This window comes from Ursus americanus, chromosome 3 (genome assembly GCF_024610735.1).
Source record: "Ursus americanus isolate L20-20 chromosome 3, mUrsAme1.1.p, whole genome shotgun sequence".
Lineage (NCBI taxonomy): Eukaryota > Metazoa > Chordata > Mammalia > Carnivora > Ursidae > Ursus > Ursus americanus.
Window position 1 is genome coordinate 86446460 of NC_142129.1, and position 24000 is coordinate 86470459.

Below are 24000 nucleotides of genomic sequence, written 5' to 3' on the forward strand. Positions count from 1 at the left end.
ATAAAAGTTATGTGTGTCCTGTTTTAGCCTATTAAATGTACAGTAGCATTATGTCTAAAAAAAAATTGTACGTACCTTAATTAAAAATATACTTTATTGCTAAAAAATGCTAACCAGCACCTGAGCTTTCAGCGAGTCCTAATGACTGATCACAGATCACCAGAACCGATACAGTCGAAAGGTTTGAAATATTGCAAGAATTACCAAAATGTAACACAGAGAGATGAAGTGAGCAAATGCTGCTGGGAAAATGGCGCTCAGCGCAGCGTTGCCACGTGCCTTCAGTTTGTAAACGCATCTTATCTGTGAGGCTCAGTAAGGTGACGTCAGTAAAACAAGGCACATACTGTAAATTTCCTTTATTCGTCTCGGGCCTATGATTTTCAGTAATTTTTAGCCACCGGAGATGGGTTTGAAATGCTGCTTCTAATTTCCCATCGGGAGTGTTGGTGTATTCTTGGGCACGGACCTCCCCGCTGCCCGATTCCGGCTGCTCCGACGGTGGGGCCAGTGACGGGGTAGCTCCCGTCAGCTGCTCTCTGAACATCAGTGCACAGGCGGTCCGGGAGGTGACCCCATGCCTGCTGCTTTTAGGACTGTCTCTTGCCTCAACTCATTTTATAGTTAGAAACTATCAACGTTCACAACAGAACGGGCCTTTCGGTGCGAGTGGTTGAGCCTTGCGCTAGTCAGAGGGGACTCTGGAGTGTTGACACGCACACTTACAGAGGGCATTCTGTTGGTCTTCGCCCTCCTGGAATGGCACTTTAGGAAGACTAGGCTACCTGGTTTTCTTTGAGCTCATTCTAAATTGAGCTCACCAGGACCCTGGCTTCATCCTTCCACAAATCCGCTCTCTTGGTACCTCACCGTGTTTTCTCCCTCCCTCCGGAAAACCGGTCTCCGTGGGGGTAGGGACATACATGGTGTGTAAAAATGGGTTTAACATCTAATACAACATGCGTGTAAGCATTTAGTGGCTTCGAGAGACTGTCACGTTTCAAAGGAAAGATCTACATCCTCAAAGACTATCACACTCGGTGGTAGAGTATGAAACAGTATTAGAGAAACCGAGAGAGTATTAGACGGAATGAAGGCAGCCTCCAGACCTTTAACGTAGCCGTCATACCTGCTGTCCTTCTGCGTGTTCCCACTGGCTGGGAGCTCTGGGGTCTTTAGTGAATAGCCAATCACAGACCTTTACAAAATGAACTTGCCAACCTGGGGAAACCCTCGTTGGAAAAACATTCAAGGCTCTGTTGATGAGTGTGCACTTCCTCCCCGAGACCAAGCTGTGTTACTTTCCCTTACTTAGGGGCATAGCTCGTGTGCGGTCACCTAAAGTGAACCTCAGCACTGACAGTTCTTCCCTCCAACATCCTGCTGGGAGGTTAATTTATCCCTTATCATAAGATGAGTAGACTAATTTGTTAATTTGGTGTCCTTTTAGATTATACATCCCAAAACTGATGATCAAAGAAATCGGTTGCAAGAGGCTTGCAAAGACATCCTGCTGTTTAAGAACCTGGATCCGGTAAGCTACATCTCAGTGACCAGAAGTGTGTTTTTTTTTTTTTTTTTCCAGCACCATCAGAGGGAAGAACGGTGCAGGGTCTTGGAGTTTTACCCTTTCGACAAGCTAAGGTCACCCGGGATGACGTACACCCCCCCGCCCCCGGCCCCATGGCTGCCCGTGTGGTGATTTGTGTTCTAGGAGAGCAATGCTAAGCTTGGGAGGTGCAATGTCCTTGAAGCCAGGAGCACACAGGCCTGCCTGCCCCTTGTCCGTGGAAGACATTATCTCATCCCTCCAGGTTATGTGCTACAAGCATAGCCCTGAGAAACAGCCTCGATGGAGAGAGGGTTGGACCTCACCTTCTTTGTACATCCAGCAGGAACGTGCAGGGGGCTCAGGGCCCACAGTGGATTGCCTCTCTCACCAGCTAATGATCCTAATGATAGGTTATGTACAACTTTTGTATTATACTTATTTTAAAAGTAACATTTTACTTTCCTTTAAACATAGAGCGATTTTTTTCTTTGTAAGGAGTTTGAAATCTCTGGTCTTTGGCTCTGGCTGTTTTTTTAGAAACCCCTCTCTTGGGATGAGTGAGCAAGTGGTTCACATTTTGCTCTGTACTCGGACCTAAATGTTCTCTTCCTTCATCTCACATCGTGCATCTTGATTGCTCTGTGATTGTTTGGGTTGCCAGGATCCTGCTGCCATGACCCAAATGTGGAAACTGAGTCAACTCTTGTAGCTTACCTCACCTTTATTTTTATAATGTTTTGGGTTTTTTTAGACTTTATGTATGTATTAGAAGGAGTGAGCGAGCACACAAGCAGGGGGAGGGGCAGAGGGAGAGGGAGAAGCAGACTCCACACTGAGCAGGGAGCCCCATGTGGGACTCCATCCCAGGACCCTGGGATCATGACCTGAGCTGAAGGCAGACGCTTAACCGACTGAGCCACCCAGGCACCCTTTACCTCAACTTTTTTTTTGGTCAAACACAGCATTTTGTAGTTTTCAGATAGATGCCCTAGGACATTAAATTAAGACCTCCTCTTTTTAAGATGAGGTCTTCTTAAAGCCATTTTTATGAGGTGGGTACATTATTATACTGAGTGCGCTACACTGGGTCACAGGGTGCCCTGAAACATTTTTTAAAGATCTTTTGTTTCTAATACCACATATGTTTCTACCATGTCCTTCAGGAACACGGATTACCTTTTGTGACTTTGGAGATGTTGTTTTAGGAACACATGTTATAAGTTTTGTCCAGTTTGCCTCAGGTCCTCTAGAATTCTTAATGAGTTTGCAAAACTGTGAGCTCTATAAAGAATGGGGCTGTTGTTTGTTTGCTCTAATAATGGAAGATTAAGAAATGAAATTAAGGGGCACCTGGGTGGTTCAGTCGGTTAAGTATCTCACTCCTGATTTCAGCTCAGGTCATGATCTCAGGGTTGTGAGATCGAGCCCTGCGTTGGAACCCACACTGGGCATGCAGCCTGCTTAAGATTCTTTCTCTCTCTCTCCGACTGCCCCTCCTCTGATCAATGCTGTGATGGAGTCCGGACGCTGTGTGAGAATGAGGGTCTCTCAACCCCACCTGGATTCAGGAAGCTGGGGAAGCCCCCTGAGCTGAGCCTCAGAGAATGAGCAGGAAGGAGATTGCCCATGGAAGGAAAGTGCCGGGCATGTTCTCACGGGAGCCTGTGTCAGCAGACACGGGCGCTGAGAGCTCAGAGACGCACGTGCCGTGTCATCAAGGACCCTTCTTGAGTGCCACCCTGTAGTGTTGGCCACATACTGTACGCAGTGGGAAGTCACCATTGAAACATTTTAAGCAGAGAAAGTAACAATCAAATGTGTCTGAGGTCACTTCGGTGGCAGGATAGAGGGTAGAAAGGAGGGAAATGGGCTTAGGGAAGGGAACAAGGGGACGGTTTCATAAAATATTCAGAATTAGCAGAAGTTGGCACTTTTTAGGGATCAAATGATTTGTAACCTGATGGAAAGGGTCTAGGATGACTCCCACTGTCTCTCTGGAATGAACATGAGCTGGTACCTTTTTCCTGAATTGGGAAAATTTGGAGGCAGAACGGGAAGCAGTAATTACTAACTAAAAAGAAGAATGATCTTAACCTTTTACCTACTATCTCATCTGAATTCCCTGAAGTCCTTGTTTAGCTTGGAAATCTGGCACCTCTTAGGCCTCTGAACATTTTTCCTGGGAGGGCTGTATATTCATATGTTGAGCACAGCATTTATAATTATTAATCTCTTTGAAGATATCCTTTTCATGAATATTTTAATGCTCGACTCAGTAGGCCATTTTTCTTCTGAAATATTTCTAATTTGAGGCAAACTGAAATAATTTCCCTATACTCCATGATAGGTTCCTTCATTAATGGAGAGTAAATTGTTATTTTTGAAGTTAGAGACCTTTCATCGAGCTCAGTCTCGAATTTGCATTCTGTAGAATAAGATGTGGATTTCCTACTGTAGTTGTCAGTCATTGGGATAAGCCTCTGCATATTAAATATTTCCTAAGTTCTTTTCACTCTGTGCATAATTATGGGGAAATTGCATTTTGATTGATTAGAACAGACACCTGTCACAGTGAGAAGTTCTAGAAGAAATGATTGTTCTGTATTTTACCAGGAATTACTTTTTTGTATATCCATGTGTGAAATTCCTAAGCTTTATAAAGTTTTAAAATGCAGCTAAATACCAAGACAACAAAAAAATTTACTAGAGCAATGTATTTCATTTTTTTTCTCCCATTTGACATTTAGGGAAAGAGCTAATCAATAAAGCTGATATTCTCTCTCCATTTGGCCTAAAGGAGTTGGGATATAAATAGTAAGCGAAACAAAATATTAGTAAACCATTTAATCAAACTTCATAATTTTGATAGGTGACCATATGCTGCCTGGTTGATGAACTCATTTGGATAAAACGGTCCCTGTGGGGCCAATTAGCAGCACATCCAGACAGCACTGCCTCTCGCCACATTGGCTTCATCTTCTGCGGGGGCTCCTGTTTCACAAGGAGGTGTCAGAACTCACGCAGGGAGCCAGGGAGGGGATGAAAACCCCTTCCTGCAGGACCCACCCCACCGTTCCTCCAAAGGCTTTGCTTAGCCCACGTGAAGAGGCAATAGTATGTTCTCTGTTCAAATAGAGAGCTCGGGTTTTTAATTAAAAGCTCTAAGTCTGTGTGCCTAGGCAATTTAAAAAAATCCAAAAAAACAGAAGAGTAGTCAGGGACAGGAAATCTCCCTCACAACCCAGCTTCTCAGGAGCCACATGCTTTGAGCATTCTCATGGGTATTTCAACAGGGTTATGCTTTGCACGGAGGAGTATGTTGTTTTTTTATATTTTGGTGGCAGCAAACTCACCACAGTGTATCAGTATGATTTTATGAAAGTTTAAATTGATAGCATTTATGTATTATAAAGCTAAACCAGGAAAATGCATTAACATTTTGCTCTTGTCTCATTTATTCAATTTGTACAGATAGCCAAGCAGGGCCCACGTCTTCAAAATAATATTGCAAAAGAAGAGCAAAGTTGGAGGACTCACACTTGCCAATTTCAAAACTTTTACTACAGGGGCACGTGGGTGGCTCAGTCGGTTAAGCATCTGACTCTTGGTTTTAGGTCAGCTCACGATCTCGGGGTTGTGAGATCGAGCCCCGTGTCAGGCTCCACACTCAGCAGGGAGTGTGCTTGAGGTTCTCTCTCTCCCTCTGCCTCTCCTCCCCTTTCTCTCTAAAATAAATAAATAAACCTTTAAGGAAAAAAAACCCAAACAAACCAAACCCTGTACTACAGAACTCCAGGAATAAAAACAACGTGTTACTGGCCTGGGTAGACACATAGAATGGTGGAATAGAACTGAGAGTCTAGAAACAAACCTATACATTTGATTTATACATTTGATTTGATGTCCATTTGATTTTTGATGAGCATGCCAGGACCATTCAATGGGGAAAGAATAGTCCCTTCAAGAAATGGTGCTGGGACAACTGGATGTCCACACGCAAAGGAACCAAGTTGGACCCCTCCTTTACACTGTACGCAAAACTTAACTCAAAATGGATCCAAGACCTAAATGTAAGCTCCCAAACTATAAAAACTCTTAGACGAAGACACGAGGGTAAGTCTTCATGACCTTGGATTTAGCAGTGGATTCTTAGGTGGACTCCAAAAACAGGAATATGAAAAGAAAAGAAAGAAATTGGACTTCATAAAAAATAAAAAAAAATTTGTGCATCAAAGGACATTATTGAAAAAAGTGAAAGACATTCCACCAAGAGAAAATATTTGCAAATCATATATATAAGGGCCTAGTATTCAAAATATATAAAGAATTCTTACAACTCAACAACAAAATAAAAACCCAACTTAAAATTAGGCAATATACTTGAATAGACATTTCTCCAAAAAAGATACTCAAATGACCCATAAGCATATGAAAAGATTCTCAACATGGCTAGTCACTAGGGAAATGCCAGTCCCGAAACCACAATGAAATACCAGCCCAGCACCACTAGGGTGGGTATAATTTTTTTTTTAAGAAGGGGAAATAACAAGTGTTGGCGAGGATGTGGAGAAGTTGGAACCCTAGTACTTTGCTTGTGGGAAAGAAAATGGTTTAGGCACTGTGGAAAACAGCTTGGCATTTGCTCAAAAAGTTCTAGAATTACCATGACTCGGTAGTTCCACTCCTCAGTATAACTCAGAAGAATTGACATATTCAGTATTTGAATGTGAATGTTCTGTGGCCCCACTATTCACAGTAGCCAAAAGGTGGAAACAATCCAGGTGTCCATTGATGGATGAATGGATATACAAATCATGGTGTATTTACAGTGGAATATTATTCATCTGTAAAAAGGAATAAAGTAGGATTTATCCAGAATAAGGATGAACCTCGAAAACCGTACGCTGCGTGAAATAAGGCAGATGCACGAGGTCACGTTGTATGATTGCACTGTAGGAAACATCCAGATTAGGGGAATCCTACAGACAGAAAACAGGTAGGTGTTGTCAGGGGCCAGTTAGGGGAGAAGAGAGAAGTGACTGCTTAGTGGGCACAGGGCTTCTTTTTGGGGCGATGACAATGGAAGCTAAGAAGTGGTAGTTGCCCAACTTTGTGGCCACTGACTTGTTCACTTAACCATGGTTAATTTTATGAGAAATTTAACCTCATGAAACAATTGTGTATATATAATTCATCTCAGCGTTTTGATTTCTATTAGTTTTAATATTTAATGGCTCAGATACACTTTATAGAGGCTGTTAAATCAGCAGTTTACAGAATCAATCACTGTGGCACCTCCACAAAATTAATGGGTTCCACGAAACCCAGTTTGGGAAACACAGAGCCCTTTTGTCTGTTCAAGGGTCTTTGAGTTGTTCCTGTATTTGTTCTGAGGAAAGATTTCTTCACCTTCTAGATTATTCTCACTAGCTGAAGTTTGTCCATGAGCTTGTCAACCACACTTTAGCAGAATAAAAATTTTCTATAGTTTAAGTAGTTGTTAGGTTTGGCATTTCTGGCTTCCGTGTTAATAAATCTGTCCTACGGAGGTACATGGTTGCTTCTCGGAGAGAACCATGGTGATAAAGAACAGTGATAACAAATTTGCCACAGTCATTTTGGGGTTTGCTTATGTTGTTTTTCTGTTCTGTTGTTTTGTTTTTGGTGCTAAAACCTAAAAGGACTGAAACCAGAGTTTGGATTCACTTCAGTATTTAGGTAATCTCTACATAATCTGCAGCCGTACTTTACGATCCTGGTCGTTTTACTTGCTTCTATTTCATGCATAACGTATCTGGTGGTTGATTTTTCAGTATATGGAAGTGGGGATCGTTGTGCTGAAATACTCCAAAATAACTAATTATTATTACTTTCAGGTACTGAATACGAAAGGAAATGTATAATCATCTCATTTGTTAGGTGGTAAGAACAACTGTGCTGTGTATTTTTTTTTTTTTTGCAAGATTTAACGACAGTGATGATATTTCTGTTCCTTCGAGCTGCTTCACAGTAATCTAAAGCCGTTGATGGTTAGTTAAGAGAACATATTGTAGACAAACATAAGGATTGTGTCTTTTCTTTTTAAAAAATAGGAGCAGATGTCTCAAGTGTTAGATGCCATGTTTGAAAAACTGGTCAAAGAAGGGGAGCATGTAATTGATCAAGGCGATGATGGCGACAACTTCTATGTGATTGATAGGTAAGTTCCGCGTAACCTCACTGCGGGAATGTAATGAACCTTCCGTATAAAGTCTCCGCGGTTCTTGTAATGACCGGCAAGTTAATATTCAATAGTTGCTGTTACCTCTTTATTCCTGTTACTCCATAATAGGCCCTGGAAGCCTGCTGTGAATACGTGTGGTACAGCCACATCAGATCATGAAAAGAGGCCTCGTTTATAGAAAAACGGATGATTTTCATTAGTGAGAGCCCTAAATCTCAGTCATTCACTGTGAGCTGCCTCGTTTATTAACTTTGGCTTGAGAGGACGCCTGTTACACTTAGAAGGGAGGCAGAGCACGGCATCTGGGGTGTTGAATCATATAACTCAATCTGTTCTGTCTTTATTAACGATAAAGTGAAACGCGCGCATGGCGGAGAGGGCAGTTTATGTGCTTTCCAGAAACTGTTTATGCATTCTTGTGCATTAAAAACCTTATAGAGAAGTTATTTTAAAACACTGTAGAGAGATTCTTTTATTTAAATAGGAAGGCGGGCATTCAGACTGAAAATGTAATTTCGGAAAACGTTCAGTTGTGCTTTACTTCATCAGAGAACAGCGTGCTTTAAGCGATAATTAGGTAAAAGCCCTGGACTGTACTGGGGAAGCGGTCTGAACGGAGGCTTTATTTCTTCACTTTGGTAAAGTGATGCTAAAGTGCCCATGAGACAGTTGGCATCCCCGGCCCCTCCTGTTTTGGGGGCCGCACAGTCATCTCCCAGCCCGGCCGGATTCATTGGGTTGCATTTGCTTTTCTGGGTAGAGTTGTGCTCAGCTCAGAGCCTTGCGGAAAATCACACCCCATCTGTCTGCGCAGCGTCGTTTCTTGCCTTGGCTCTGGGGTTGGCATCTCTCCTACATCAGCAGTCCTGCACGCTCTCCGAGGGGAGGGTTCTCACCAGTTCCTCCATTGCCTCATCCTAATGCCGTGGCGACCTGTAGAGCCACTGGCAAGGGCTGGGGTGAGCTCTCTGACTTTAGAACAGACCCAGTTATTCCATATGTAAATTAAAGTCTTGATTTTAGGATCCTTAACAGCTTTCATCAGTGAAACACGTCAGAAATTCACTCAGCTGTTAAACTGTTTAACTGTGGGGGGATAAGGCAAACCCAAATACGATAAAAGCTCCCTTACGTTTCCCTGGTCAGTTAGAGCCTAATCACCCGTTTGGTAGGTGAAAACTCCCAGGCACACAGAAGCGACGGGAGTCGGCGAAGGTCAGCCAGCGTGGCATCCGGGTCTCTTGACCACTGTTTGTGGTTTTTCTGTGGCTCCGCTCTGCCCGACGCCTCATGTTATCAGGGAAGAAATGTGTATGAGAAGGTGGTACAGCCTTTAGACTGTGTGCCGGCAGCTAGACTGGGGGCTCGTTTTACATCTCCTCAGCACATTTGTCATGTACTTTCTTCTGTTCAAAGTAGAAAATGTATAAAACAGTTTTGGTGCCAAAGTGTAAATAGTGTTAATAGAAGAATTAGTCTGTGCTTGAAAAATAGTCATGAAACCGATTCTGGAAGGATCCTTGAAAAGCCCTTCTCCCCATGCACATGCAGCCAGTCACTCTCTTACTCATTAATCTCTTTGCGCCGTATCTTGTGTTTTTGGCTTTTGTTGTATCTTTACCATTCACAGTCCTTTCCTAATCTTAAAAGCTCTCCCTTTTTTTGTCTTTGTCAGGGATTTAGACAACAGAATAAAGCCAAAGAATTTCTGCTCTGTCCTCTCAGGTGTTTCAGCAAGCCTTGAAGCCATGGTCTCGGATAAAACACAGTGTATGGGAAGACAGTCGTCCAGAGGAAGAGTGTAGTTCTGTAGACAGGGGGTCTGTGAGATACGTAGGACAGTGCCAGACAGACGCTTGCCTAGAACATGAGCCCAAATAAAAGATAAGCACAGGATAAAAAGACCCACAGAAAGACCAGAATCAGATATTTAGTCTGAATTTCCACCACTTTTTGCTTTAGCTTGGGGGGGTCAGTCTGCAGTAAAGCCCGAGAAGCGGTCAGGAGCCTGAGTGAGTCTTTAGGCGTCGAGGCTGTGTGTCTGTCACAGCTACTGAGCTCTGCTGTTGTGGTTACATACAGTCAGCCATCGAGAAGGCGCAGGCGGACCCGTGTGTTGTGTTTTGGTAACACAGGAAAGCAGGCAGCCAGTCCGTGGGCCCTGCTTTGCTGGCCGCTCCCGTAGATGGTACAAGAGCCTGCAGAGTAGGGCTGCAGAGTAGGGCTGACCACATTGTCAGAGCTGTATTCTTTTTTAAAAAGTTATTTTCCTCTGATTTCAAAAGTAATACATGTTCTCTTTAGACACAAAAACTCCTAAAACATCCTTCGCTCTTCTTGCGCTCAGAGATAACCACGGTCCGCTGCTTCAGAAGGATGTCTGTGCGGTATTCTGTCTGGTTGGGGTCTAACTTTTTTATCATTCAACTTTTATTGCTTGGTCCCATTTTCCCCTGGCAGGCACATGTCCGGTCCTTACCGTAGTCTAGCTGATGGTCTCTACCTGCTTGTCTAGCACAGATGTTGTCTCTGGCACATATCGATGCCCTTTTATTACTTGTCATCGGAGGAGAAAGGGAAGGTGGAAAGGAGATTTTGTCGAACACGGCTCTTCTCTGAAATGATGTCTTTTTGTCATGAGACTTGACTGGAGTTACTTTGACCTCTTCTTCATCTGTCCGACAGAGGAACATTTGATATCTATGTGAAGTGCGATGGCGTCGGAAGGTGTGTGGGGAATTACGACAACCGCGGGAGTTTTGGTGAACTGGCCTTAATGTACAACACGCCCAGAGCGGCTACAATCACTGCTACGTCTCCCGGTGCTCTGTGGGGTTTGGTGAGTGAAAGATTCATTTGACCTGAGTGTTATTTGTAAAAACGGTTATGACCAAAGCCAGGCAGGTAGAGTCTTTTAGTTCTAATAGGTGGATTTCTTTGCAATCTGATTAAGCAACTACTGGATGCAGAAATTTTGGGCGCTGGGTTAAATCTTCATGTTTTTTTCCCAGTGAAGTCAGGAGCTTAACCTACTGGTCCTGAGAAAAAGACTCAGATCCGAAATGCTCCTCTTTTACCCACCCTTAAAAACCAGCCACTCAGACCAATGAACAAAGACTCCCATGCTATTTTCTGTGATATGATCTGTGCTTCCCTAAGTGTGGTCCCCTGACCAGGAGCATCCGTATGACCTGGGCACTTGCTAGAAACGCAGATTCTTCCCGCCTCCCTTACTGATTGGGGCCCACCGAGTCAGTAGCTCTGGAGATGGGGCGCGGAGGCCTGTGCTGGAGCAAACCCACCGCACGACTCGGGCGCGCGCTAGAATTTGGGAAGCCTCCCCGCTTCTAAGATGTGCTCTAAGATGCTAACAACTTTGCCTGGAAACACAGCTGGATGCCTGTGTGTCTCACCTGGACGCACATCAGAATTACTTGAAGGTTGGGGGGAGGGCGTTAAAAAAGAAATCCTCTTGCCAAGGCCCAATCACAGACTCATTTAATCAGACTCTGCGGGAGTGGGACCTGGGGCTTTTAAAATGAATTTAATGGTGCTATTTCTACAAGACTTAAAGATCCTTGGGTGAGGTGGGAAGGGAGATTGTTTTCATACATGGTATCGGGGTGCAGAGTGGCCAGTTCTGGAAGGCTGTGTTTAAGCTGGTGCTTCTCAGACTCCGATGTGCTTATGGATCACCTGGGAATATAGTTAAACTAAAGATCCTGGTTCCCTGGATCTGGAATGAGGCCTGTGATTTTGCATTTCCCTTAAGCTCCCAGGAGACCCCAGTGCTGCTGTGCCCAGAGCACACTTTAAGCAACTATGATTTTAGGGCATATTTGCAATACTTGTATTTCCTTCTTAAATTGTTAAAAACGGCCCACTCTCTAGTTTCAACATGTTCTCTCAAAAATCCTTTTGTGGAAGGAGAAGAGGTGGAGGGAATAGGAAGTCTGTTTGCAGTCTGGGTCCCAAGGACCATATGTAGCTTCACACAGGTAACGTGTTGCTCCGTGTCGACTCAGCCATTTAATTCTGATAAAAATCTCTTAGAGAAACCATACATATTGTACGTTTCTTCTTATTAAAATCAGGCAGTTACTGTTGCCGTAGTAAAAATGGTGGTGAGTCACATTTTAAGCTGTACAAGGAAATTTGGAATTGTTTCACACAAGAAGAATCTCGTGGTCTGGTGTGTTTTAAGGACTGTTAAAGATTTGAACACCCAAAGCCAGCAAGTAGAAACCCCAAACCAGACCAGGCTAGGTCCATTGGACGTGATTACTGGTTAGCAGAGTGGTTGGCTCCATCTAGAGTCCGCCGTGACCTGTCCCAGTAAGGAAGGCATCTGCTTTAAGTGCCATCATTCGGATGAGATTGCCAGCCCCAGGGGTGCACGGTCCATAAGCCTCCTGCCGCACGTCCTTGGAACAAGACCACACGTGCAGCAGGTTGACCCCTTGAGTACTCATAATCTGCAGCCCTGGTAGACACCTTACACCGGGTACCACGGCCCAGCATTTCCCAGTGTGTGTGATACTTAAACCATCAAGAAGGATTAAGCTTTCTCAGAGATTTTTACTTCCCTCTGCAAGGTATTCAAGTGGACAGTTTGTGATGATCACCGTGGGGTATGTGCCTAGTGCAGGAACTTTTTAAAAATTAGAATTAACCTATCACTTAATCCTTTAAATATGTTTTTCAAGAGCCACTTACCGAACTATCTATCCCCCTTTTCAGGGAAAGTCAAGTAGAAAAGATGTTTTTCTTTTAAGGCCAGCAGATTGGAGCTCCGCCATGTAAGTGCAGGTAGAAAGATAAGCAGATCCCAAGAGAAAAGCCCTTTGTTGACCCTGCCGATGATTCAGAAAGGCAATTACTGAAATGACTAGGCTGAAAACATTTGAAATGGGACTTTGTGGATTTTAATTATATGTCAGAGTGGGTGTGAAGAGGTGGACCACTAACAGAAGTATTCCCCGAGACAAATACCTCATTGTGGTTAATTTTTAATCACTAAACTATTTCTTGTCTTCTCTGTTCTGCAATAAACTTTTTCCATAAAATGGTGTTGCAGCTGCTTCCCAAACCTGATTATATATCAGAATCACCTGGGGAACTCTTATGACCTGTAGGTTAGTGAGCCCTACACACGGACGTTGTTCGAGTCATTCAAGTCAGGGGTCTCAGAACCTTTTTTTAATACTACAGCTGACCCTGATGCAGACCCAAGCTTGGAAATTATTTCAATAATTTTACTAATTATCTTGCACATTTTTCTCTTTTAAAAAAGTTATATAGGATTACAACTCCACATTACAGCCCTTGTCAAATTGTAATAAACTAAATTGGGGAACAGGATGTTTGCTTTCCTGGAGGCTTACATCCACGCTGGCATTTTCCCCCATCCCGCCAGTTCCGTTAAATTCAGCCTCACTGTGTCGGCACAGTAATTTAATAATTCATGAAAATATTTCAGTTTTATTGGATATTCAAACGGTGTAATTGTTTATCCGTGTATGACAAACCAACATAATTTTAGGGGTTCTTAACTGAGAACCATTACAAAGTTTTGTAGGGATTGTTTCAAAATAAAGTTTGTAAGAAAACCATTTTTTGAGCTGTTTGTTATCTTTAAAATTTTCCCTAGTTCCTTAATTGAGTTTTGTATCTTTGAGGTTAAGTAGTATAAACAGAGGAACGTTTGAGAACCCTGAGAATGATAAACACTGGCATTTGACTGATATTCAAGAAAGTTGTAGTTCTTCTGTACACATTTTTTAAAAAAGAAAAACTCTGACAATGCGGATGTGACAACCTAGTGTACATAATTTTTTCAAGATCTCATTATAATTAATTTATGATTTAAAAAATTCTAATAGTGTTTTTCGTGCATTTTTTTTCCTGCAACCCACATTAAGATTTCCATTTGGAAATATCACAACCAGTATATTCACCAATATATTACTATATTAACTTATGTATGTGCGTCTTTGTGTATAACTGAAATAAATAACTAAACATCACTTTACTAAAAGGTGTGCATGCTGAGATTTTCTAGTCTTTATTTTTTATAAAAATGCTGGTCATGGGTGAAAGGAGTCAGAAGGTATAAACTTCCAGTTATAAAATAAGACCTGCAGATGTCATCTCCACCACGGCCTCTCTGGTTACAGCATACTATGTTTGAAAGTTGCTTAGAGTGTAGATCTTAAAAGTTCTCACCCCTAGAAAAAAAGAATCTGTAACTATATATGGTGATGAATGTTAACCAGACTTACTGTGGGGATCATTTCTCAATATATATGAATACCAAATCATTATACTGTACACCCAAAACTAATATAATATTATAGGTCCATTATAACTGTAAGTTAAATTTTTTAACTTCGTTTTTTAAACTTCCGTTTAAAAAAATCCTGGTCACGTTCCCCTGACATGATTTTGGACATCCTAGGGCTGTCACCTACAGTAAAAGAACTTGTGTTAGTCCGAACTCAGAGACACTGAGTGCAGAGGTGGCTTCCAGGGGCTGAGGGTCAGGGAGATGGGGGACATGGTGGTCAGAGGGTGGAAACTTCCAGGTACAAGGTGAATGAGTTCTGGGGATTGAATGAACATAAGGTAATTATCCTTAACATTGTATTGTATACTTTAATGTTGCAAAGGGAGTAAGTCTTAGATGTTCTCATGACAAAAAAGGGTAATTTTGTGGGGTGATACCAGTATTAACTAACCCTATTGTGGTAATCATTTTGCAATATATAAGTGTATCAAAGCAACACGTTATATACCTTAAACTGACGCAATGTTATCGATCAGTTATATGTCAATAAAGCTAGAGGAAGACAGGGCTAGTGGCCTTTTTTTGAATGGTGCAATAGCACCACCTTTTAATGGTGCAATAGCACCACCTTGTGGCTTTATCCCAATTACATGTTGGCCAGAACTGTTCTAAATAAAAGTAAACTGTTTCCTTTTTTTAAAAAAAAGAGAAAGTAATATTTTATATGGGTTTATGTTTTATGCCTGCAGAAATAAAAAAATCTGAAAAATGTATAATAACATTAACCTTTTATTTCAAAATCTTCAGTTATTGTTTGTTCGTTATTGGGACTAAAATGAAACTATCTCTTCAAATTTTTTTCCTAATAAAATCTACCTCTTACCTGTCTCTGTATCTGCTATTCTGCCTTTAGGACAGGGTAACCTTCAGGAGAATAATTGTAAAAAATAATGCCAAAAAGAGAAAAATGTATGAAAGCTTTATCGAGTCACTGCCATTCCTTAAATCGTTGGAAGTAAGTATATGTTTATGCTTATGTTTTATTTTGCTTTAAAAGTTTGTTTTGTTTCGAACATTTAGTTCTGTAGGAAAGTTTCTTTGAATATTTTTATTTGAAAAGATTAAATGATGGTGTTTGTGTAACACGGTATTTCTTTTACTACCTGTAGCTGCAGATGTCTTGTTTTGCTTTGTTTTACAAGTAATAGGATTTACATGTGGTCTTTATCTAAAAGCAGACTTCATAGGTATTTACCCAGAGAATATAAAAATACTAATTCAAAGGGATACACACATCCCGATATTTATAGCAGCATTATCCCCAACAACCAAATTATGGAAACAGCCCACGTAGTCCATCGACTGATGAATGGATGAAGAAGAGGTGGCGTATATATACAATGGAATATTACTCAACCAAAAAAAAAAATGAAATCTTGCCATTTACGACATGGACGGGGCTGGAGAGTATAATGCTAAGCGAAATAAGTCAGAAAAGACAAATACCATCTGATTTCACTCATGTGTCATTGAAGAAACAAAACAGATGAGCAGAGGGAAACTAGAAACAGGAAACAGACTCTTAACTCTAGAGAACAGACTGAGGGTTGTCAGATGGGGAGACGGGGAAATAGGGGATGGGGATCAAGGAGCACACTTGTGATGAGCACTGGGTGTTGTATGGAGGTGTTGAATCACTATGTCATACACCTGAACACTGCGATTATACTATATGTTAGCTGACTGGGATTTAAATAAAAACAGAAGTAAAAGCAGACTTGACGTAATGATAGAAATGTGGGCAGCAGCCCTAGTTACACCTTTACAGGGAGAGCTTGTGGAAACACGGTGTGTCTTCTCCTTCCCAGTCAACTTTGCTGTTTACCCCTCTTCTCCTTTCCTCTTCAGATTGGCATTCCAGGGTCTCCTCTGTTTTCAGGCTACGCTTATTCACTTGGTGACCTTGTCAAATGCCCTGGCTTTAAACACTGCTTAGCTATCGGTGTCTCCTAAAATGGCCATCACCAGGCACGGATCCTCCGTCGATCGGCAGATGCACTTGTCCAACCACATAGTTGACATTTGCGCTCACATGTCCAATGGGCATCTTGAACTTAGCGCATCCCAGATCTCCTCCTCCCCTGCCTTCCCCACCGTCCTGCGTCTTGGCCACAAGCCTTGGGATTAGTACTGACTCATCTCCCGCAGTTTCCCTCTGTTGGGTTGTCGGTACACGCCTGGTGGAGGTTGTGGCAACGTTACAGAATGTGTATGAGGCGGCCGATCGTGTCTAACGGCATCTCTTTTAAAATGAAAGGCGATCAGGGGCTGGAAATCCACATGCCTTCGGAGTTAGGGAACATAAAGGAGCAGAGGAAGCCAGGGCGGGACACCAGCCAGACCCGGGCTCCAGCTCCAGAACAGTTGCCGAACCCACAACCCATTGCTGCCGTTCGCCGTTAACGTGGGCTGGGTGGTGCTGAGTCTCCTGATTTTTCAAGAGAAGCTGGGAATTCAGATTTTCCTGAGAAATCTTTTAAAGTGCCGGCAGTTAATACAACGCACAAACCCACACGCTGCTGTTTATTTGGCCTCTAGGCTACCACGTTTTACCTTCTGAAATAGAGAAGATTACCCATTTAGTTTGTTTAATCGTATCTTTGTTTCTTTGAAGGTTTCTGAACGCCTGAAGGTGGTGGATGTAATAGGCACCAAAGTATACAACGATGGAGAACAAATCATTGCTCAGGTATAATACTTCTTAGGTCATTCAGCTTAGGGTTATATTCCAAAAGTTTCTTCCACGAGGCCGATCTTGATAAATTTTTCATATGTGTCTATAATTAGTATGTAGTGGTGGCTTAAAGGAATATTACTTCCACCAAATGACCTCTTGAAAGTGGTTTAATTTACAGCCATTAAGCTATTGGAATACTTTAATTTATATAAGTAACTCCTGCTGAATGTGTATTAAATCATCCAGTGGATTTCTGGATAATTTTCTGTTTGTACATGACATGAAATTCAAATGTTTCAACAATAAGATGTCGTTGACAATCAGAAAACACAGGCGAGCACGTTCCTTGAGATAACAGGGACCCAGAAGGTACACCGGGAGCTCCTGCAGAGTTTTGCATGATTGGTTCAGGATGAAGCCTCCTGGGGCTGCTCCCTGATAAAATTAATCAAGAAGGGAACACACTGTACCATGTACTGTATCAGCTTCCTGGCACGAAATGGGGGCTGACATGCCATTTAACCCCTAATGCTTCTCCGAGATCCCAGTTGGAACGGGTAGGAAAACACGCCTTGGTTAGGGCAGAGCTGACAAGAAGTAGGATTCATGACGACCTCGGAGTTCGCAGATAAAGCAGGCAGATGATAGATAGCATTTCTTAGTTACAGTTCTCAGCACCGGCTGAATGATGTAAGCAGATTTTAAGGTTCTCTAATTTTTGTAGCACAACATTTATGCTGTGTTATAATTTTTATCTAAAGTATTATTTTTTCTTTTGATATATGTGGAACGAGACTCAAGGTCTGTGAGTCATTGTTTTAGAAGGCAGATACACAAGTAAATGGGTCTCTCTCTCCTGTACACATGTGTGCACACACAGATTATAGTCGGGTTGGAAGGAGGTGGAGTCAAATTAGAGAACAAGACCGAAGTTCTACTTATGGAAGTTGAAAAACAACCAAGTACACAAGCACTTTTGACATGATTTTTTTTAGCCTTTTATTTTGAAATAATTGCAGATTCATGGTAAGTCGCAGTGATTATACAGAGGTCCCATGCCCTCCCCCCTACTTTCTCCCAGTGCCTCTGGCTTCACTGCGGTTCACACCATCACACCTATGATCCGACACTGGCACAGCCCACGGGCCCTATGTTGCCACTCTTACGTGCATTTAGAGTACGTTTTGAAAACAGAAGTATCGGGTGCCTGGCTCACTTGGTCAGTAGAACACGTAACTCTTGATCTCGGGGTTGTGAGTTCGAGCCCCACATTGGCTGTAAAGATTATTTAAAAATAAAATCTGAAAAACAATTACACAGCAGTCAACAGACCTATTATGATTTTAAACACTGTTAAAATTTAACAGGAAGCTCTTAGGGTATAAAGATAAGAGATTGGAGATTTTATGTATGTATATATTATGCCTAGGATTTATTAAAGATATTTTTAGGTATTAGTTGTTTTTTAAGCATTTGTAAACATAAATATCTATGTTACATAAGTCTAGACTCCACATTTTTGTGATGTAATCTGATACTGTGTTTCTTGAATTGTATGTACCAAACAGTTTTGAAATTCCCAAGTGTCTCTATAATCACTTTGAGAGGCTCAGAAAAGTCAGGTTCTGCTCTCATCTGTACTATACTCTTTAGCTCGGGAGGCATCATTGGAAATCAAGGCAGAGTTCACCCAAAAACAAAAAGAAGGGAAAGCAGAGATGTAGTTAGAAATGGCAACTTTCAGAAGCCTTTTTGAGGCCCCGAGGTAGAGTGGAGCATCAGTACAAACGTCAGGGCCCACGTGGACTGCTTCCTGATAAGTCTGCTTGTTTTCTCCTCCTTGAGAGTTTCTCCTCTTTGGGCCACCTTGCCGATGCTCGTTATCAGAGGATGACACAGGGTGCGCATGTGAGCGCTTCTTGGGGAGCACGGGATTGGCCAGTGGGGCACCAGGTGCTGCTGGGACACAGTCCTGCTGTCTCTGACCGTGGACATTGTCACCAGACTGGAGTTGGGGCCAAATTCGTACCTCAGTACTTGCCATATTTTCTTGGCTAGTTTTAGCAAGAAGTGCCATGGGAGAGACTTTGTTATTTCAAATAATTTTACAAATGAGCTCATTAGTCTAGAATTGTTGATCACGGCCTCTCAGTGTAGACAGTGAGATAGTTTGTTCCCCCGGGCCTTCGCTCTCCGGGCCAATCATCTGTACAGCAGAGCTGGGCTGATCGCAGGGCTGCGAGAAGCAACAGCATTGCTGTCAACAAAAGCTGCACTTACACCCTCTGTTTCTGTTTCCTTCTTACAGGGAGATTTGGCGGATTCTTTTTTCATCGTAGAATCGGGCGAAGTGAAAATCACTATGAAAAGAAAGGTGGGTGTTGGCAAGTCCTAAGAAATGCATGTTAGCGATAGAGCAACAGGTTTCCTTTCTGATGCTCGCCCGAGGGTCAGTAACGGAGTTTTCACGCTCTTCCTTACCTTGTCAGGGTAAATCAGAAGTGGAAGAGAACGGCGCCGTGGAGATCGCGCGGTGTTCTCGGGGCCAGTACTTTGGAGAACTGGCTCTGGTCACTAACAAACCTCGGGCAGCTTCCGCGCACGCCATCGGGACCGTCAAATGTTTAGGTAGGAGTCCCAGCGGTGGGCGTGCCTCTCCTGCCTGCGGTTGTGATACCTGCATTCCATGGGCTCATGTGACTGTACCGATGAGCTCACTGGGTCCCCAAGTTTTATGGTCCCCACAAGAGAGAACAAGGTCAAGATTCATCGCATTATGGAATCCCATTTGTGGGAGCCCTTCGTTTTTTCTTTACAAATCGTCCCATACTATTTTGTTCTTCCGTACAGGCGTGAAAGAACATCTTGTTTTAGTGAAGAATTGGGAGTATGGAGTTTTAGGTCTCATCTTTCCAATAAAGTTTGTGTTCCTCAAAAAAAAAAAAAAAAGCCAGCTAGTATTCTTACAGCGTCCATCAAGGTCTGCAGGCCAAGCTGGGAGGTCTGTGGGAACACCTGCTCATCCTAGTCCTAGGAAACGAAGGCTTGGGTTTGTCAAAGGCAGGATGGTTTTCTTTGTTGTCCAGCCGTAATGACGCGGCATCACAAATGTCACCTTCAGCTGGAAGACCTCTATCTGCATCTGAGATCTGACCTGGGAGAAAGAACTTACTTTAATAGTGAGAAACGGAAGGCAGGAGGGGTCCATGTCGAGGACACTGTAAGAAAATTGATTGCACAGTAATCAGCCACTCTGTTCTCACGCACAGCTCAGTAGAATAAACTCAGCTTCCCCAGCTCTGCAGGCATCTTCAGAATTAACTTCTTAGAAAAGACACTTTTTAAAAGGCTCTCAGTAAGTATAATATTAATCAAGTGTTAACACTTGTATGAGAGAGAAGGTAGGTAGAAACTGACCGGTAATTTTCCTGAGTACAGGCAGGAGGGAAGAGTAAAGGTGACGTGAGTGAAACCCTGTTAATTTTTTTCTCTAACAAATTTATTCACGTTAAAGAGAATCTGAGAAATACAGAAAAGGCTGGGAAAAATGAGAGTCACCTATACCACCACCACCACCCCGTGATCCTGTGATAATTTCTTCTCCTCTTTTTTTATTTGCATGGGTTTCCTGGTTTTCAGGTTTTGTCAACTGCTTTGTTTTCCTTCACTGTAGCTTAGTAGGCACTTGATCATTTTATTTCTCATTCGATCAAATTGTAGTGTTGTATGAGGTAAGCATACACATTTTAAGTTATTCAGTCATTTCCCACTGGCAAATATTTTGGGGGTTTGGGCTCCATATTTTGGGCATGCGAGAGAGTTTTTGTGTCGTTGTGCACAGACTACTTTCCCATATATAGAATTTTTCCTTAGAAATGTTCTTAAGAGTACGCTTTCTTTTTATGGCATTCGAGGTATACTGCCGGCTCTCTTGGTCTGTACTAATTTACATGCTACCAGCAATACAAGAACGTCCACTTCCTCTATTCTTGCAAACGTTGTCTTTTGTACCTTTGCAAATTTGAGAGGCAAAAACAAAAAAAATGTTTTTTTTTTAATTTGTATTTCTATGGTAGAGAGTGTGATCATATTTTCCATGTGTATATTACAAATTGAGTTTTTAAAAATGCAGGAGAGGGGCGCCTGGGTGGCACAGCAGTTAAGCGTCTGCCTTCGGCTCAGGGCGTGATCCCAGCGTTATGGGATCGAGCCCCACATCAGGCTCCTCCGCTATGAGCCTGCTTCTTCAGACTCTCCCACTCCCCCTGCTTGTGTTCCCTCTCTCGCTGGCTGTCTCTATCTCTGTCAAATAAATAAATAAAATCTTAAAAAAAAAATGCAGGAGAGAGGCAGGCAAAGTGACATAGAACACATCCTTAGAAGTGGACAAAAGCATTTTGGCCACCATTTTGAATTGATTAGACAATAGGATGGAAGAGTAGACATTAACAAAAGGTAACACTGGGTCTTTACAGCATAACATTTAAACCCTGAGAGGGGAAAACAGTAGAGGAAAAAAAAATCCCTTACCACCTTGAAGGAGTTCATATTACTGAGGTGGTGACATCAAAACTAATTTATTTTTTTAAATTCCAAGGCCTTGCTGTAACAGCCACTTATTTTTTTCTTACCATAGACCAGGAACCTCCCACCCGACCTAGCATTGCACAATCAGGTTATCAAGGGAGCACTGGCTGTTTACTTTCTGAAGTGGAACCTTTTTACCCTTATGTCCTTTTCTTGCATTTGAATTATATCTAGAAATACCACTGCATTATTGACACCTGCAGAATACACATCATAAATGACTTCGAATTTTTCAGATTTGCAAAAAGAACGTTAAATTTATTTTTCTTTTGTTCTCTCCTTTTCTTAGCCATGGATGTGCAGGCATTTGAAAGGCTTTTGGGACCTTGCATGGAAATTATGAAAAGGAACATTGCCACCTATGAAGAGCAATTAGTCGCCCTGTTCGGAACTAACATGGATATTGTTGAACCCACTGCATGAAGCAAAAGTACGGACAAGACCCGTAGTGACAAAATTACACAGTAGTGGTTAGTCCACTGAGAATGTGTTTGTGTAGATGCCAAGCATTTTCTGTGATTTCAAGTTTTTTCCTTTTTTTACATTTACAATGTATCCGTAAACAGAGTAGTGATTTAATACTCAATAGGCTTTACCATCACTTTCTAAAGAGTAGGTCAAAAAAATACTGACATACTGATGAAATGACTTTGTACTCCACAAAATTATGATTTGAGTGAAAGGTTTATTCAGATGATTGTAATATACTGAAAGTATCTGTGGGTAAGAAGATAATTAAAAGACGCTGCCGTGGGTGATACGTGTTCGTGTGGACTTCCCCGGATCGCTGTGTTAGTGACTGTGCCCATGAAAAGGGACCTTGGCAGTGACTCATGCTGGACAGCATGGCATCATTCTTTTTACAACTCACTATATATAGTAAGTACAGTTTTAAACATTTTTGTTTTCTCAAGTTTTTCTGGCTTGATAAGTTATGTGCTGGCCTTGGACTACGGTGAAAGGGTAGAACACATCATATGCAATTTTCAAACCTTTTATATTTTTGCAATAAAGTACATTTTGACTTCTTTGGCATAATGTCAGTAACCTCCGTACTCCAGTGGTTCGAAGGACGGGCAATGTAGTCGTTATGATAATAGGGAAGAGTCTCTTTAAGATGAGAGATCATTAACACAGTTTCCTCATAAAGCATATATCTGCTTCCTTTTTCCATTTTGTAGTCCTCTGTACTCTTTAAAAGTTTGAGTTTGACATTTAATGTCACAAATGTTTTTTTTAAATGCTATTTAAACCTGTTTTCTAGAAGCCAGAGATCTTATATATGCTTTAAAAGAAAGAGAGAGAAAGAAAGAAAAAGAAAAAAGAAAGAAAAGAAAAAAAAAGACCTCTCCTATACCAAAAATATTTTGGGGTCCTTAGGCCCACAGGATGTTTCTCTGTTCTTCACTAGGGGTACATAATATGATCCTTTGCAGACATCTGCTCCCATGGGTTTCCTTTAAGGTGGTAGAAATTTTTATAAGCAAAACCACATATAAAGATAAAAGGAATTTCTGCCCCATCCAAATGTACCTTAGGCCTTACCATTTGCATTAATGTGGACTCAAAAGTGCAGGGTAAACATAACTGAATAGATTTTCATTGATGATGTGCTTATTTTTCTGCCCATAAGATGAATTACATTCAACCAAAGCAGTATTATTCTTAACATGATCTCTAGGCCCATGTGACCCCAGTGTCTGGAGAGGTTAGTTCTAACCAGTTGTTCACTTTTAAATGAGCAATTGCATTGTGGGAAGCAGGTTTTAAAGAAATACATACCCGGGTAAAAATATTCCGTGGCTCTTAAAGTGTGATGTTATTAGGGAATGTTTATGGTCTTACATATATAATGAAAATATGGTTAAAAATGTGTTCATCAAATAATGTACATATAAAAAGTATGTAAAGTATAACTTAGCCACATTTTAGAACACTGTTAAACAATTTTGCAAACTTTCTTGTAGGAAGAGAGCTTACGACATGAAGATGATTTGTTTTCTATTTCAGATTTTATTTTAAATGCCAGGTCTGTTAAACAAGAGAAAAACCACAAAGAACCCCCAGATTCCTGGTTCATCATTCTGTATTCTTTATCCTCTTTTTGAAGATACCTTGTTGCATAAGCTGATTGTTAACTATTCATGGAATAGCAAACAAATGCCTGTTTAATAAAGAACTCTGACCAAGGCTGTAAATGCCAGTTACATTATTTTCAGTATTGTTGGTTATATTTAAATTTACCTTATAATAAAGCACACTTTTATAATAAAATGTTTTTAATGAAGTTTGGGTTTTTTTTGTTGTTTTGTTTTTTATTTTGTTTTGTGTTGTGTTTTGTTTCTCTTGTTTCTGTCCTGGGACTTGGACGGTGCTTATTTTACTATGCGAGAAGCAGGACAGACAGGGGGTTCACGTTAAAGTCACACGCACCCCCAGACCTAATGCAAGAAGAGAGTATAGTTCTTTATGGCAATAGGATTTACAGATTTTAACTGTTAGTCATATGTGGTCTAAACAATTGCAGTAGGCCGCAGACTAACTTGGCTGTGTAGGTTTACCAAAGAAGTGTGACTAACTAGGGAATTTACGTGTTGAAGCATCTAATTAAAACA

The 24000-nt window shown here is 41.7% G+C and overlaps 1 protein-coding gene across 2 annotated transcripts in view; it reads left to right on the top strand.

Annotated features, from left to right (window-relative positions):
* PRKAR2B (protein kinase cAMP-dependent type II regulatory subunit beta) overlaps positions 1-23672 on the top strand; it is an 89228-nt gene extending 65556 nt beyond the window's left edge. Inside the window, exons 4-11 of one of the 2 annotated variants that reach the window (XM_045793455.2) lie at positions 1451-1534; positions 7645-7751; positions 10461-10614; positions 14975-15076; positions 16736-16810; positions 19107-19172; positions 19288-19426; positions 21675-23672. In XM_045793455.2, the coding sequence (XP_045649411.1) occupies positions 1451-1534; positions 7645-7751; positions 10461-10614; positions 14975-15076; positions 16736-16810; positions 19107-19172; positions 19288-19426; positions 21675-21808 (861 nt within the window). In that variant the 3' untranslated portion in view covers positions 21809-23672. The remainder of the gene's footprint in view (positions 1-1450; positions 1535-7644; positions 7752-10460; positions 10615-14974; positions 15077-16735; positions 16811-19106; positions 19173-19287; positions 19427-21674) is intronic. The other variant, XM_045793456.2, reaches the window with a different exon arrangement.
* The last annotated feature ends 328 nt before the right edge of the window (positions 23673-24000 follow it).